The sequence below is a fragment of the Gymnoscopelus microlampas genome, assembly GCF_963454915.1.
Source record: "Gymnoscopelus microlampas genome assembly, chromosome: 17".
Classification (NCBI taxonomy): domain Eukaryota; kingdom Metazoa; phylum Chordata; class Actinopteri; order Myctophiformes; family Myctophidae; genus Gymnoscopelus; species Gymnoscopelus microlampas.
Genome location: NC_139954.1, coordinates 37,943,359 through 37,961,258, shown reverse-complemented (window position 1 = coordinate 37,961,258; position 17,900 = coordinate 37,943,359). Strand labels below are relative to the sequence as shown.

The window sequence follows — 17,900 nt, the reverse complement described above, 5'->3', positions numbered from 1 at the left end:
AAAGTTTATTATCTTGCTTGTTCATTGTATAATTCATATATTGAAGTGTAATATCGTCTCTGTCGGGTGAAAACCTCATATGTCCAAAACTGTTACTTCTCATGATTCAAATTGAAAAGTATCAAAAGTGGCAGATCTAAAAGCTCAAAACGAGTCGCTTTGCGCCGTGTTTCAAGCTTGCCGATCTGCTACCTTTGATACTTTTTGTGTGACACTGTAGTATGATCAAGTAGGGCATTGATTTACGAAAAAACACAAAAAGTTAAAATATGGAGATAAGAGGTTTCTGCCCGACAGAGACGATAAGTTAAATGTCGTCAAATAGAAACTTTTTGAATGTTTTATCAAATTCATTTCAAGATTTTTGCACTCTTTACAAAACACGGGTCAAAACATCGGTAATCGGTGGTCTACTGTAGGACTCTCCAAAATCGGGAATGGCATCGGACCCCAAAAATGTGCCATGCGGGAGGGGCTCTGGTTTTCTGTCTCTGACACCTCGTCAGAACATCTCATGGTCAACCTTCAGGTCCCAACCTGCAAATCGTCTCTGTCGGGCAGAGACCTCTTATCTCCATATTTTAACTTTTCGTGTTTTTTCGTAAATGAACGCCCTACTTGATCATACTACAGCGTCACACAAAAGCATCAAAAGTAGCAGATCCACAAGCTCAAAACGCGACGCGAAGCGGCGCGTTTTGAGCTTGTGGATCTGCTACTTTTGATGCTTTTGAATTTGAATCCTGAAAAATAACAGTTTTGGACATACTGTATGAGGTTTCCACCCGACAAGAGACGAAATTACAAACAATCACATTGCCACTTTCGAATTAAGATTTTCTTTCTAAAAAAAAGTAATCTTCAAATTTAGAAAATCACTTTTAAATTCACTTGAAATTAAAAGGTTTGACAACCACTGGTCTAATTTACCCAGCAACATTTGCTAAATGTCTGAGCGTCTTAATGGCACTATGAGGGGTAGAGCAGTGGTTCTCAAAGTGGGGTTCAGGGGCCCCCCAGGGGTCCTTGAAGTCATTCCAGTGGACCCCAAGCGAAATAAGTAAGTTATCCTTACGTTAAGTTAATGCGTTTTTCTTATTTTATACTTAAAATACTTAAAATTTAGCCGATCTACAGGCTCACAAAGTGTCGCATCGCAACGCCTTGTGAGCTTGTAGATTGTCTGCTTCTGAATCTTTTTAACATCTTGAAAACGGCCTAATATATTTCAATGTGGGGGTCCTTGACATGAACATGTTCGAGGACCACTGGGGTAGAGAAGTGGGCGACAGGGCCTTCCTGGTCGTCGTCTGTCTGTGCTCTTCAGTGACCAATAATGTCAAGGTTCAAAGGTCTTTGCGATGACCTGGACGAAGGCCCCCATTCCACGGCGGTCCTGTGGAGTGCCTGACTGGAAAAGCTGGCACGCTCCCGGTGTGCTTGGGCTGGTTGAAGCCGGGTCTGGCTTGGTGTTTATTGTGTGTGTGTGTGTGTGTGTGTGTGTATGCTGTAGGAACAGTTCTGTGTGCACCAGTGGTGGACAAAACAAGTGCTCAAGCCCAGTACTTGAGTCGAAGTATAAGATACTCCTACAAGTGCAAGTTGCTCAGTCAAATTCGAACTTGAGTTAAAGCACTGGTAGTACTTGCTTTTAAAAAATAGTATTCAAAAGTACAAATTACAAAGTACATTTTCTTTTCAATATCAATGCATTGCTGTATTGAAATAAATACATTAAAAACGTTAAAAAAAAGTAAATAAAAAAATCTTCAACCGCTTTGAAGCGTTGAGAGATTGTAGATCTGCTATTTTCAGTATTTCTGAAACAGGGCTTAAGTGGTTAACATATTTTGGGTTCCCGGGGGGTCCCTTCCTAGAAATGTCTTGGAGTCAAAAGTACAATATTTGTCTTGTGTGAAATGTGTGAAAGTCATCAGCTTCCAAAAAAACTAAACAAATACTCAAGTATCAAGTACAGATACTCAAAAACGTGTACTCAAATACAGTACTCAAGTAAATGTACTTCGATACTGTCCACCACTGGTGTGCACAAGTATGTATGTGTACATGTGTGTATGACCGTAAGAGGGAGAGAGAGAGAGTGTGCATGTGTGTGTGTGTGTGTGTGTGCGTGCGTGCATGCGTGTGTGCGTGTGAAAGAGTGCATGTGTCCATGTGCGCGCGTATGTTGGTCCACTCGTCCAGTTCAGAAGCTCTCTACAAAGCTGCCGGGGAAGAGGCCTGTGCGTCCAGTCCTCTGCAAGGTACCCTTGTACCAGCCGTCCTCTCTCTTCTTATGCACAAACACCACGTCGCCCTCCCGCAGCTCGATCTCTGCCTCGCTCTGAGGGGGGTAGGGCACCACCGCACGATACCTGGCCCAGAGAGAGAGAGAGAGAGAGAGAGAGAGAGAGAGAGATAACAACATCAATCATGATTCATGACATTACTATGTTTTTTTTTGTTAGTTATTTTAACCCATTGAGACCTGAAGCCGATTCCACATGTCTCCTAAATCCCAACAGTTTTCTGAAAAATGTATGTTTCTATATCAGTGGTGCTCAATCTTTTTCATGTCAAGGACCCCCAAAATTATATGTATTTGGCCGCGGACCCCCATCAAAATATTTTGTTCCAGGGACCCCCCAGAAGCAAAGATTTGAGTTAAACATATTCGCTTTAAATATGTATATATATTCAAAGATTTGCACACATTTTCACGATTTTTCAAAAATAGCAGATCTACAAGCTCGTAGCGCGGCACTCGGTGCCGCGCTATGAGCTTGTATATCTGCTATTTTTGAATAGCCCAGAGTGTAAAATAATGCTTTTTAGCTCAAATCTAAAAATGACACAGTTTCAGGTCTTAATATTAACCTGAGGCCGATTCTACAAATGCTATCTAATTCAGTAGTTCTCACACTTTCAAGATTTTTTCAAAACTGTTAAAAAATATCAGATGTGCAAGCTCACAGCACGGCATGAAGTGAACTATCAACACATGAAATGTAAATGCTATTTCCTTTTAGTGCAACAGCTACTTTATTCAATTATTATATGCTTTTTCTCAAGGCTAAGAGTGAAAAAGAAAAAAAAAGAAAGTTGTAATAAGTGCAATCAACCAATGTTTCGACAAGTGTCTTCATCAGATAACTTTCAACCTAGCATCTCTCTATTATGGGCATGTTATTATAGGAGAAAAACATTTATTTTCACAAACTATTTCTAAATGTTTCTAAAATAGCAGCTGTACAAGCTCACAACGCCTTGCAATGAGACACTTGTGAGCTTGCAGATCAGCTATTTTCATGTGACACTGCCGTAAAGCAAAACTGTGATGAAGACACATGTTAGTTGATTACAGTTGAGAAAAAGTCTTGTTGAAAACTTTTTCCTATCAACCATGTACCCAAGACCGCTCCTTCTAATTGGTTTGACAGTTCTGTGAGTGAGGCATTGATCTTAGTTGGCCAACATATTGATATTTTACTCTTTCTTCTGTGGAAAGTTGCAAAATGTTTGTTCATTGTTGTGTATATATATATACTATTTTCTTTGATGTGTGCATTCATGTAAGACCAAAGACAACCAACTACTTGGGCATTGAAACAGAGAGACAAAATAGTTCCTGTGTATTGCTGCTATAGAAGTGGATTGCATAATGCATAATGCATATCATTTTTGCGACATCAATATATATATACATCAATAACACTGCAGTAAAACTTTCAAACTGTCACTAAACTGCTAACTCTTAACTCTTAACACTCAAGAGTAACGTTTTTGCTGGATACACATTCTAAATCTAAACCCGAATCATAACCCTTGATGCAGCTACCGCTGTTTACCTTGTTATAGTTGCATGCTGTCTAGACAAGCTGCCAACCCCCCCTCCAGAGGAATTTCATTAGCCTCGGCTTGAACCGAGAGTTCTAGTGCCACATGGTCTAAATCAGTGGTTCTCAAAGGGGCAAAATGTGTTAATATAGCATCACAATACTTTTTACCACTTTAACCTTTTATACTTTGGCTGAGCATTTGTGCAAACCTTTGAATATATATTTTTTAAGCGAACATTTGTAAATCTTTGCTTCTGGCGGTCCCTGGAACAACATATTTTGAGATGGGAGTCCGCGGCCAAATACATATCATTTTGGGGGTCCTTGACATGAAAAAGTTTGAGAACCACATGGTCTAAATGCTGCTTCACAGGCCTTAATTCCCACCCTGCCAAGAAATGTTTCTCCAGGAAATACTGCTATAACCCACGGACAGGATGATAGCATGAAAGAGCATACATCACTCAATGATATGAGTAAACACAACTCCAACAAGGCTCTTGGTCCCGGCTGGAGACACATCCATCCGCAGATGTTTCATTTTGTTCCCTTCACTTGACAAAAGACAGCATGAAATTGATGTATGTGTGTTTGGCTCTCCCAGAATGAGAGCATGAGTCGACGAATTTGACAGTAGAAATAACAGAACAAAACAGAGGCCAGACATATCGTTGCTGTCGGGGCCAGTGATGGAAAGAAACTAAGTACATTTACTTAAGTACTGTCCTTAAGTACAATTTTGAGGTCAATTTCCAATACTTTTACTTCTACTCCACTACATCTCAGAGGCAAATATTGTACTTTTACTCCGCTACAATTATTTGAAAACTTTAGTTAATAGTTACTTTGCAGCTATAAATTATTACATTATAAAACATACATTAACCACTTTAGCCCTATTTTACACCTAGGCTATTTAAAAATAGCCGATCTACAAGCTCACAACGTGTCGCATTGTGAGCTTGTACATCTGCTATATTCAAACATTTTAGTAATTTTACTTTTGGTACTTTAAGTACATTTTGATGCCAATACTTTTGTACTATTACTCAAGTCAATTTTGAATTCCGGACTTTTAATTGTAACAGAGTACTTCTGCAATGCAGTATTGATACTTTTACTTAAGTAAAACATTTGAGTACTTTTCCCACCACTGATCATACTACAGCGTCACACAATAGCATCAAAAGTCTGCAATCTTGCAGACCTGCTACTTGTGCAATTTTTCAATTTGAATCCTGATAAGTAACAGTTTTGGACATATGAGGTTTATACCCGAAGATATATTCCAAGTGCCAGATGCGTATATTCCGTGATGACAAGTGGCTAGGCATGTCACGATTCACTCAACTCACGATATGATTCAAATCACAATACTAGGTCCACGATACGACTTTTCACGATTTTTTAAACACAAAATGAGTTTCCAGACAAATGACCGAAACATTTTACAATACTGTGTTTTCTCTTATCCTCTTTTCAGTACAGTAGCAAATGACTGAATACTATTTGTTTTAACCCTTTAAGACCTGAAGCCGATTCTACATGTCTCCTAAATCTCAACAGTTTTCTGAAAAACGTTTGTTTCTATATCAGTGGTGCTCAATCTTTTTCATGTCAAGGACCCCAAAATTATATGTATTTGGCCGCGGACCCCCATCAAAATATTTTGTTCCAGGGACCCCCCAGAAGCAAAGATTTGAGTTAAAAATGTTCGCTTTAAAAATATATATATATTTCAAAGATTTGCACACATTTTCACGATTTTTCAAAAATAGCAGATCTACAAGCTCGTAGCGCGGCACTCGGTGCCGCGCTATGAGCTTGTATATCTGCTATTTTTGAATAGCCCAAAGTGTAAAATAATGCTTTATTAGCTCAAATCTAAAAATGACACAGTTCCAGGTCTTAATGGGTTAATCAATTCTCTTACAAAGATCCTGTATTTTCTTATTTTTTTCCCCTGCTGTTTGCATCGCGATACATTTTTTATCAAATCGATTTAAATTGTCACCAGTTTTGAATGGATTTCAATCAGTCAGGGCTGACATGCGTCCCTTCCTCACAGCTCAGCGGAATTCAAAAGTTTGCGAGTGGCAATCTTCCTTTATTCTTGGGCCTGACATTTGCATGGACTTGCGTGTAGACAGATGATCAAAGAAATGTAAATGAGTGTGACATTTAAGCTAACTGGGGGCCGCAAGGTCATATTTACTAACACAGGGTGTTAACCATTTAAGCCCTATTTTATATTGCGTCGTACGGCGGTGTCGCCCCCTAAATAGTCGATCCACAAGCTCACAACGTGTCTTGTAGATCGGCTGTTTATGGCGAGGAGATTTGATGTAGTGTGAAATACTAATGGACTTAGAGTATAGACCTCTGAGGTACTCCGGTCAACTAAGTCTATAGGCTTGAAGTGGTTAAAAGAGAAAACAAGCTCTAGTGAAAACTGAAAACATGAAAGGTTTACACACAATCTTCTTTTTCTCTCTCTTTCTTATTCTCTCCATCTCTTGTGCCATCCCAATCTCTCCCCTTTTCTCTCTCCCTCCCTCCCTCTCTCTTTCTCTCATAGAAGATGGAGGAGTATCCATGGTTAGTTGTGATAAACAGATCTCCTGGTTCACTCTCCTCCCTGGCCAACTCTCTATTGTTAACTGCTACCTCTCCAAGATATTCACCTCTCTCACACTCACTCACACACACACACACACACACACACACACACACACACACACACACACACACACACACACACACACACACACACACACACACACACACACACACACACACACACACACACACACACACACACACACACACACACACACACACACTAATTACGTCTCGCAAGTTTGCACGGTATGTGTGTGTCTATTATGTGCATGCGTGTGTTTATTGATCTCTGAGGGACGTGACTAGTGTGTGTGTGTGTGTGTGTGTGTGTGTGCGTAATTACAGGGAGCAGACCTTGGGTCCTCAAGCCCGGCGGCACAAAGCATTAGATACTGATACTGTGTGTGTGTGTGTGTGTGTGTGTGTGTGTGTGTCTGTCATAGCAGCCTCTCACTGAGATAAAAGGCCGATCTATATATCATTTCCAGCTATATAAAGTGATGTTCTTGGTCAGCAATGAAGGACAGGCTCCCTAAAGCATCGCTTTGGCTCATTGCCTATTGTGTAGAGCTCTATTAACTCTGAGAAAGCGTGGCCGGACGCACGCACACACACACACACACACACACACACACACACACACACACACACACACACACACACACACACACACACACACACACACACACACACACGCATACTTACACAATAGGCAGAACAGATAATCACAGATGGCGTACAATGCGCGACACAGCTTATCTTTTAACCACATGAGCCCTAGCGTCCCTATTCCTTTCTTTATTTTCATAGATCTTCTCTACAGAGAGAAGTCCCACAGTTTCAGCCTCACCCTGCTGATGGCTGCTCAGATAGTCATGATGAGCACTCGGGCCGTCGCTGTTAGATGGTTATAGTGTCCTGCTCAGGGACACTTTGTCACGTACGGAGGCAAACCGGTGACCTTCTGAGAACCAGACCGCCTCTCTACCCACTAGGCTACGCCCGCCCCCATTCGGCAAAAGCAGCAGATCTACAAGATGACAACATCTTGTAGAGCGGCTATCTTCAGTGAAGATATTTTAGCGTAGAGCGAAAACAGGAGGTTTCTTGGGAATCCGGTCAACTAAGTATATGGTTTAAGTGGTTAACCTCTTGAACCCCAGCATCCCTATTCTGGGAGGAACATTAGCCAAAAGATAGCAGATCTTCAAGCTCACACGATGCGTCATGTTGTGTCGCGTTGTGAGCTTATATATCTGCTATTTTTGGTGACGAGATTTGGTGTAGAGTGAAAAAAAAAAGAGTACAGTTGAAACTCATGTCCGTTTTAACGCCGCGCTGAGAGCTTGTACATCTGCTATTTTAGAATTTTCTTTGAAAAACTATAGAATATTTTCTCTTGAATATTTTCTTCTTTTTACAAATCTTTTGGGGGTCCATGGCACAAAACCTTTTCAGATGGGGGTCCGTGGCCTTATACATATCAATTTGGGGGTCATTGGCACGAAAAAAATTTAGAACCACTGATATAGAGGGTTGAAGTGGTTAAAGGGATAGTTCACCCAAAAAAGTCATCAAATTATTGGCTTCGGAATGCGACAAAAAAAAAAGAAATCCATGAATTGAAGTCTCCATGCGGTGACTAATCGATAGATAAAAAGTAATTTTGGGGGTGAACTATCCCTCGGCATCCGTCCGCCCCCTCCAACCCACCTCTCCCTGGACAGGGGCTTGGTCTCGGGCCGCAGGGCCAGCAGTGCGTTGCAGGGGCGCGTGGCGGGCGGCGACAGGGGGAAGTTGGTGTCCAGCGAGCCCGACTTCCTGTGCAGGGGCTCCAGGCCCACGGCGCCCGCCATGTCGCCCTCGATGGGACAGGAGCCCGCCCGCCCCTGAGCCTCCACCAGGGGGCAGGAGCCGGAGCGAGCGTGGTGGTGGTGGTGGTGGTGCGGGTGGTGCTTGGGGTCCGCCGCTCGGGACTCGTGGGTCGGGGGCGACGACGGGGGCGACCGGGACTTTTTCTTGGCGGCGGCGCCCGACAGGAGCTTCAGCAGACCGCCCGCCTTCTTCTCTTTCTGCACCACAGAGAGAGAGAGAGAGAGAGAGAGAGAGAGAGAGAGAGAGAGAGAGAGAGAGGGAGAGGGAGAGGGAGAGAGAGAGAGAGAGAGAGAGAGAGAGAGGGGGGAGGGGGGCGGAGAAGGAGGCAAAGATAAGAGAGAATAATCACTTTCTGTTGTCTTTCATTTGGAAGGCTTAATCTGTCCCCTAACTGAGAGTGTCTGTATGGCTGTAAGCACGTGTGTGTGTGTGTGTGTGTGTGTGTGTGTGTGTGTGTGTGTGTGTGTGTGTGTGTGTGTGCGTGCGCGTGCGTGCGTGCGTGATGTGTGTGCGCACATGCTTGCCTGCATGCATGCATGTCTGGCTGATAAATGAGGGCCAATGGCTGAATAGTAAGCTGAATGTGAGCCGATGAGGTCCAGAGATAAGCCTGTGGCTGCAGGGAGACTATAGCAGCAGGTAGGTTAAAGGGGCTGGACAGTGTAGTTCTCCACAATCAGCCACTAGAGGGGAGTATACGCCCAGAGTTTAATTACAAGGCGTTTTATTATCTGTTCTGTGCATGTCTCTCGCTCTGTTCCAGGTCTTTAGAGCTTGTGCTATTTTGTATCATTGGTGTGGAGGTTTGTGAGGCAGTCGTGCGTGTTCCGTGTGTGTGTGTGTGTGTGTGTGTGTGTGTGTGTGTGTGTGTGTGTGTGTGTGTGTGTGTGTGTGTGTGTGTGTGTGTGTGTGTGTGTGTGTGTGTGTGTGTGTGTGTGTGTGTGTGTGTGTGTGTGCATGCGCAAGTTGGTAGAAGGTGAGGGGTGGAGTCAGAGGCAATTATCAGCATGCACCAAAGAGGTGTCTGGCTGACAACACGATTAAACACATTGCACGCACACATACACACACACACACACACACACACACACACACACACACGTTTTCACTCTCTCTCATACTCTCACATCCACAAGCAAGTGCAACACAACCCCCCCACCTCTCTTCACCCAACCTCTCCAACACCCAATTACAACACCCACCTATACACCCACGCCACAAACGACGCTCAGTTAAAGCCCACCTGTCTAAACACAGAGAGCCGCTTAGGCCAGTCAAACTGCTGGCCGTGGAGCTCTGAAGAGGACAGAGTCATCGAGAAACAACTCAGTATGTCCCACACGCTGTGCGTCACGGTGTGAGCGAGCTGATGGAGCTCCCCCAGTCCCCCAGGCAAAGTGTCAGGGAGCGTGACAGTGCAGTGAGCGCACGTTAGCCTAAGGCAGTGGTTCGACACTTCACGGACCCCGTAACGACTGGGAGTATACAAACGGTGATGCGATGCGAGAGTGCCGTCTAGCCCATTGGTTCTCAAAGTGGGGTCCGGGGACCCCCAGGGGTCCTTGAGGGGGTTCCAGGGGGTCCCCAGCTAAATGATGGATATTTAGGAACCACATGGACATTTATGGGTCTGTAACGGGTCCATTTGGTTACATTTGTACACTCTCAAAAATCAATTAACATTGATTTTACAATAAAAAAATTGGGGTCTCAGCGATAGAAATTCCATTAAATGGGGGTCCGTAGCCTAATGCATGTCAAACTGGGGGTCCTTGAAATTAAAATGGTTGAGAATCACTGCTAGAGCTGTACAAATCTTCTCTTATGGGGGTCCGTGGCATATCTTTTCAAATGGGGGTCCGCAGGCTGATAAGTGTCAAGTTGGGGGTCCTTGACATGAAAACGTTTGAGAACCACCAACTCGCGGGACTCCTGAATTGTTGCCGCTCCACACCCTCCTGCCCGGCAACAGGGTCTTGGGCTCTGCGGTGTTGTTAGCTCCGCTGGGTTAGCTCCCACAGTGTCCGTTTGCTTTTCTACCAGTTCCGGGTGCCTGACGCAGCGCCCAGCCAGCCTCATCCTTCTCTCTCTCTCTCTGACCTTGTCTGTGACCCGTGGTATAGGTCCCCGTGGAGGTCCACGTTTCTGATGTGGTCCTCCCATGTGACACCTAGTGCTATTCGTAGCATTCTTGTGTAGACGCCATCCAGGGCACTTTCCTGCTGTGCTGCGAGTGTCCATGTCTCCCCAATGGGATGTGCTGAGCTAGTGGAGCTCTATTTTAATGATGTCACATGCACACACACGCATGTGCACATAGCCGCTCAGCTCAGTGCTAGTTTTATATAAAAGCCCTTTAGACTCACCCACACATAAGTAGGCTACTTAAAATAATCAGACAACTTGTCTTTACTTGAATTACCTTATCAAAAAAAGATAGAAGATTACAACATCACTTACATTGCTTTCAAAACTGTGGTTTTAAAACAATCATATGAACAGTCATAAGAACTTCCAACAACGGACAGGGATAACCTTGTTAGTGTCTGGTGCAGCTCTCGCTCTTGGGTCCTCAACTAAGCATGGGATCTCAGCCAAGTTATCACATAATCTGTAGGGTCCCAGTCATCTATAGGTGGCCAATGTAACTTGATGAACATCGAGGCTCTTACCCGTTTAACCAGTAACTTTGTACGGATTGGGGTGATGATTAAATTCATCTGGCTGAATCCCCTTTCGCACTCTGCAGTGTTATGCAAAGCAGCCAGGTAGAGGGCTATTGTTCTAGGTGTTAACGGCGCGTTGACGGCTCTCTCGCGGGTGTGGGGCGCGTGCGTGCAGCTTCAAAGCTAGTGGAGCTGAGCTCCACTAGCCTCCACCGGCAGCCCACCCCTGCATGCGTCCCCATACAGCAGCACTGACTCCACTGTAGCTACAGTACGAACAGCCGCCTCTTGAGGTCTTCTCCCATGTCAGATTTCCACACTCTTCTCATCCCATGCAGGGCATTCCTGCCCTCCGGACCTTCAAATCCTGTTCTGTTGAAGCAGTCCAGGCCCCGAGAGGCCGAGACTACCTCAAGCACTGTCCCAAAGTTACAGACCTGTAAGTGTCTATTTAGAACCCCCCCAAGGAACCCTACGGTCTAATGCTTATATGCTGTGTTGTGGGCCGAAAATAGCAGGTCGAAAAGCCCAAAACGCCTTGCGGAAGTGTGAATCAGGCTTAAAATGATTTGTCGCTTTGGTACTTTTGATCTGAAGTAGGGTTAACAATGCATCTGCCAAACAACTATTTGTTTTTGCCAGACAAAACGAACTAAAATGCAATACACTGCGTCTTCAAAGAACTGGATTTTCACCACTCTGGCACATTATACCATCTGGGATCGGATCTCTAGGCTTTCCTTTGTTTGCTTGTTTTTGAGTGTTATTTGTTTTTCCTCCTTTTGTAACTCTTCCTAAACATAGTCTTGCGATGCCAGACAAACGGAGATCTCCGCCTAACGATACATCTGGGGACTTCTAGATCCAAGGTGTGGTTTGTGCTGGTGTTATAACTATTGCTTAACTTTGTGGTGTGTGTCCATTTGTAACATCCACTATACTATAAGCCCTAATACCTATAGCCTATAACCAATAATGAAAGCCAATAATTAAAGTAGCTATTCTTCTTGATAATAAACACAATTTGTAAAGTGATATACTGTAGTTATAGCAGTGACTGAAACAACAGGCTGAAAAACTAAGCCAAGTGACAGCTGTATAAGTGAATGCACACATGCAAGTCCGCTCAACTGGTTGTGGCCCTCATCAAGTCACCTTCCGTGTAATGTGGCCCTCACCCCGAAACGAGTTTGACACCCCTGCGCGTATACATCTGTATACTTCATATTTTTTGACGATGTCAAATTGTTCTGCACCAGACAGGATAATTGTATAGGGTGTATACAGTACGTCTGTATACTTTTATGAATATTTTATTTGAGGGTGTCTTTCTTGTGATGTTACTCTTCTGTACCTGTATACTGTACTCTATGCCCTGTATCTGTAACTTTTACTGTTGTGCTGTCACTGGCACCTGAGTTTCCACCGAGGGATCAATAAAGGTATCTATCGAGTTGCTAGAACGGCGGAGAGAACGGCCGCTAAACAAACGTACGGCTACAATCAATCTAGCCTTGTTCCCAGCCTTACTCATCTGCAAAGACAAAAGCCTGGTCACGACCTAAAGCAGAGAGTGTCTATAGGGGCTGGACTTCCGTCGTACGTATTTCCCCCGGAAATTATCTTTTTCGACCAATCACAATACTCGTGTCATTCACAGAGAATGTAAACAGATTTGTAAAGCGGCAACGTCATTTCCTTGTTTAATTCCGGTACTTCTGTTTAGACATTCAACCAGCAAGGTCTTGCCCAGCGTGCAATCAATCATGTCACTGCCCCAATATGAAGGACCGCCCTAGTCACTGATTGGTTCTGCAATGCACGTTCTTTTCTTTCACTCTTTAATTGCTTCCACCCAGTTTTAACCTCCTCGGGCTCTATAGCCGAGGGAAGAGCATGACTTGTGAGTCTATATCCTAAACACTGTTGGATTAAGTAGGTTAACGGGGGCTAAGTGTGTGAAGGTTTTCTCGTACACCCCGGCTGTTTAAAAATAGCTCTTGGGAAGCTGCAGTTGCTAATGGGACGGTGGTGACGGAGCCTTCGTCGTCTTCTGTTTCATAGTCAATGAAGTCTTTGTCAGCCGAGCCATGTAGTTAGATTAGCTGGAGCAGCCAGTGGAGCCAGCGGTGAAACAAATTGTCACTGTCGGGCAGAAACCTCTTATCTCCATATTCTAACTTAGTGTGTTTTTTTTCATAAATTAACTTGATCACACTACAGCGTCACACAAAAGCATCAAAAGTAGCAGATCCACAAGCTCGAAACGCGGCTCGAAACACGGCGCGAAGCAATGCGGTTTGAGCTTGTAGATCTGCTACTTTAGCTTTTTTTTCTTTTTTTTTCCTGAAAAGTAACAGTTTTGGACATATGAGGTTTTCACCCGACATTGACGAAATAGAGTTGAGACAGTTGCCAGCCAAGCCATCCATCACTGTCAGCCCTCCACTGATTCTAACGTACAGACAGAGAGAGATACAGGCTGATCTGACGACGACGACGACGACGACAACACACACACACACACACACACACACACACACACACACACACACACACACACACACACACACACACACACACACACACACACACACACACACACACACACACACACACACACACACACACACACACACACACACACACACACACACACACACACACACACACACACACAAACTGGGTTATGTGTGTGTTTGTACCACACTACTGGTATACCACAAATCCAGAGCGTGAATTTAACTCTGAGAGATAGTTAGGTTTGTAACACTCTCAGAGTCACAAAACGGATAAACGAACGTGTAGTGCAGGCCACTAAGTCCATTTTTATGTTACAATAGTTCACTTTGTGATACAAGCGCCAAATTTGGCATGAACAATGCCTAGGACCTACTTTTGCAGAAAAGCCCGTTAGCCACGCAAAAAAAAACAATATGGCTGCCATTTTCCAAAATGGCTGCTGGCGAAAGACATTTTATGTGTATTTTGACCTGGATTGTGATTGGATTTAGATTATTTTGGTATTAACATATAGTTTGGACTCCCCCCGCCCCCTCCCCCGTTAGCTACGCGAAAAAAAAACAATTTGGCTGCCATTTTCCAAAATGGCTTCAGGCAAAAGGCATTTTATGTGTATTTTGACCTGGATTGTGATTGGATTATCCAATTTTGATTATTTTGGCATCAGAATATAGTTTTGACTCCCCCCCGCCCCCTCCCCCCGTTAGCCACGCAAAAGAAAACAATATGGCTACCTTTTTCCAAAATGGCTGCTGGGGAAAGACATTTTATGTGTATTTTGACCTGGATTGTGATTGGATTTTGATTATTTTGGTATCAACATATGAGCCCCCCCCCCCCCCCCATGTCTGGATCACAAATTGTTGTAATCGTCACATTTGCAGGCACTCAGCTGTGTGCACTGAACGCCAAAGCGGTAGCACTTGCATCTACCACGACGTTAAGTCTTGCACCGGCTTTTGTCAGTTGTTCACAGATCTGGGCAATTGGTAGAGTGTCATCCACGCTACTTGCCAAATGTCATCTTCTGCTCGCCATCCCCAGCTGGCAGGGCTCTCTGTATGACATTTGACATACAGTTACCTGGCTTCAGACAGGGGCAACTTGATAAGTGGCATGCTTCACATGATAGAGATGCCCTCATCATAGGACCTCTGCTTCCATGCAAACAGGTACAATCTTGCATCATCAACCCCATCACCAGCGCTGTTCTTTTCATGCACTGTTACTGGTGGATATTGACTGAGCTTCTGGAAGACATGAGACACTTCAGGCCACACTTGCCGGGTTTGCCATGCTGTCTTTTTGCCTTTTCCCACGAAAGGTTGACACGACATCACATCCAGTGAAAGTGTGAAAGAAAAGGATGCCAATGGATTTTTTAGGGCCTAAATTCTTCACTAAATCGTGAACTGGTAACCAACAACAATACAATACAGTACAGTACAGTACAGTGCTGTTCAATAACAATACAGTACAGCACAGTACAGTACTGTGCTGTACAATAGCAAAACAGTACAGTACTGTGCTGTACAATAACAGAACAGTAGAGTAAAGTACAGTGCTGTACAATAACAGTACAGTACTGTTTTGTAATATGTTCGTTTGTCCTGTTTTAAGCGGTTACTTAGTTTTTACTTTACTGTTGTGTTCGTTTTATTTTGTTGTAACGTTTCCTGTCTTGTCTCATTACCTTGTGATTAGTTTTATTTCTCCACCTGTGTCCCGTTAGTCCCTTAGCTCAGTGGTGCGCATTCTGCGCAACCTTTTTACAGTACACCCTCAGAAAACCTTGGATTATCCAATCACAATCCAGGTCAAAAACCACATAAAATGTCTTTCGCCGGCAGCTATTTGGGAAAATGGCAGTCATATATATATTTTTTTGCATGGCTAACGGGGGGAGGGGGTGGGGGGGAGTCAAAACTATATCCTGATGCCAAAATAATCAAAATTGGATAATCCAATCACAATCCAGGTCAAAAACCACATAGCATGTCTTTCGCCGGCAGCCATTTTGGAAAATGGCAGCCATATTGGGTTTTTTTGGGTGGCTAACGGGCTTTTGTGAAAAAGTAGGTCCAGAAGAAACTTTGTGGAAAATTTGGCGCTTGTATCACAAAGTGAAGTATCGTGGCACTAACAGCCCCTACTAGTGGAGGATTATAAGGTGCAGCTGTCTCTGCGTGCATGACAGTTTATACAGTGGCCTTTGGAATACACAAGTTGGCTGGCTTGCACACACACACACACACACACACACACACACACACACACACACACACACACACACACACACACACACACACACATAAACACACGCGTCGCGCACGGCCGAAGCACACGCCCACAGACACTGGGGTGTGAAATCTAGATGGCATTTCAACCATCTTGGCAGACGCAACACAGAGAAATCTATGGATTCTGGACGGTCTCATTCGCGTGTCACACGGGTCCGCGGCCAAATCCATGCAGCCTCATTAAAAATGCATCAGATGAGACCTTTCCTTTCACATCCCTCCTGAGACACATAACTTCCACATAGTTGTGCATTTCGTCAGAGCAGCCCCCATTAATCTCCTCACTTTCTACAGTTACTTTCCACTGCAAACTAAACACAAAAACACACACAGTTTAAAAGTAAGGAACAACTTTTGGTAACACTTTCTATAAAGCCTGTGTCTATGATGCAATATAGACACACTTTAATGATGCATTATAATCTGCTTATAACACTGTATAGTTATGGTTATAAGCACTCATAAATATTCATAAATACTTCATGAGAATAATCATTACGAAGCATTACCATTTTGCATGGATCAGTGTAGTTGTAATAAATAATCATTTATTATTGCAATATTACCACTGTTTGAATTATAGCGTGATTAAGTCACCATAAGTGGTTGTTCTTGCATAGATTTAATGCTACTTTCTTTTCACTTAACTGCTTTAATGTGTTATGAGTAATGCTATAAAATCATTATGAGTGCTTATATAATTTGAATTATAGTGTTAAAAGTAGTATTATTGCATTTATACTTGACCTCATAAGTCATTATAAAATGCTTTATAATATATTATGATTATTGTTCTATCTATATAGTATTTACGAGTGCTTATGATAATAATACAGTGCTGTAAGCATACTGTAATGCATAATAAAAATGTTTATAATGCATTGTAGTGGGTTTCATAGAAAGTGTTTGTTTGTGTAAAGACGAATCCACAGACGCGCTGCCTGTAGCTGCCTGTAGGCGGCCATTTCTGCAGTGTCGCGGTGTAGGAGCGTTGACACCGCAGCTATGGCTGCCTACAGGCAGCGCGTCTGTGGATTCGTGTATACAGAATCCGCCACTCACCTTCTCTTTGGGGGCGCACTGGGAGGGGCCGGGCGACGGCGGGTGGGAGGTCTCCCCGTTGAGCAGCGCCGCCGAGGTGTTGGGCGGGGTGAGGCAGGAGAGGGGGGAGGCGAGGGTGAGGAGGGGCCGCGAGGCGGGCGACGAGAGCGGCGAGGGCCCCAGGGAGGAGGAGCCCGGGCACACCATGGAGAGCGGGCGGCCCGATTGGCCGGGGGAGCGCGAGGGGGAGGAGCAGCTCTGGGGTCGCAGCGGCGAGACGGCCACGGTGGGACGCTCCGGGCTGCCGGCGGGGGGGCTGTGGACTGGTGGAGACGGACACACACACACACACACACACACACACATGTTTGTACAACTATACTGGTGACAACATCAACATTTTAGGACAATGAATATTGTTTGAATTTGAATTTGTAGCCTTAACCCTAAAGCCGAAAATAGCCGATCTACAAGCTCACAAAGAGTCATGCTGCGACGCTTTGTGAGCTTGTAGATCGGCTAGTTTCGGTGTAGGACACCGAACATAAATCAGGCATAATTCCAGAATTGTCCTCATAATGTTTATTTCTCAAATTCTACCATACTTGTGTGGACATTTGGCCCCCGCAAGTACGGTACGATACGCAAGCACACACACACACACACACACACACACACACACACACACACACACACACACACACACACACACACACACACACACACACACACACACACACACACACACACACACACTCCATGTCAGGGTTCGCAGCCACCTGTTTGGGCACAGTGACAGTGCAACACACACGCACACGCACGCACACCAATTTGTAAGTAGGCATTTTGGTCATGTGACTAAACAGTCCAACTAGCAGAACTACTGCACTCATACTCTACTAGTCTGTAATGGAGACCAGCTGTGTGTGTGTGTGTGTGTGTGTGTGTGTGTGTGTGTGTGTGTGTGTGTGTGTGTGTGTGTGTGTGTGTGTGTGTGTGTGTGTGTGTGTGTGTGTGTGTGTGTGTGTGTGTGT

At 44.3% G+C, this 17,900-nt stretch overlaps 1 protein-coding gene across 2 annotated transcripts in view; it reads right to left on the bottom strand.

Annotated features, from left to right (window-relative positions):
• Positions 1-780: 780 nt before the first annotated feature.
• LOC311064503 (E3 ubiquitin-protein ligase SH3RF3-like) overlaps positions 781-17,900 on the bottom strand; it is a 143,875-nt gene continuing 126,755 nt past the window's right edge. For both annotated transcript variants that reach the window (XM_084084347.1, XM_084084348.1), the window contains exons 8-10: positions 16,888-17,189; positions 8,175-8,533; positions 781-2,375 (exon numbers count right to left, since the gene is read on the bottom strand). In XM_084084347.1, the coding sequence (XP_083940473.1) occupies positions 2,207-2,375; positions 8,175-8,533; positions 16,888-17,189 (830 nt within the window). In that variant the 3' untranslated portion in view covers positions 781-2,206. The remainder of the gene's footprint in view (positions 2,376-8,174; positions 8,534-16,887; positions 17,190-17,900) is intronic.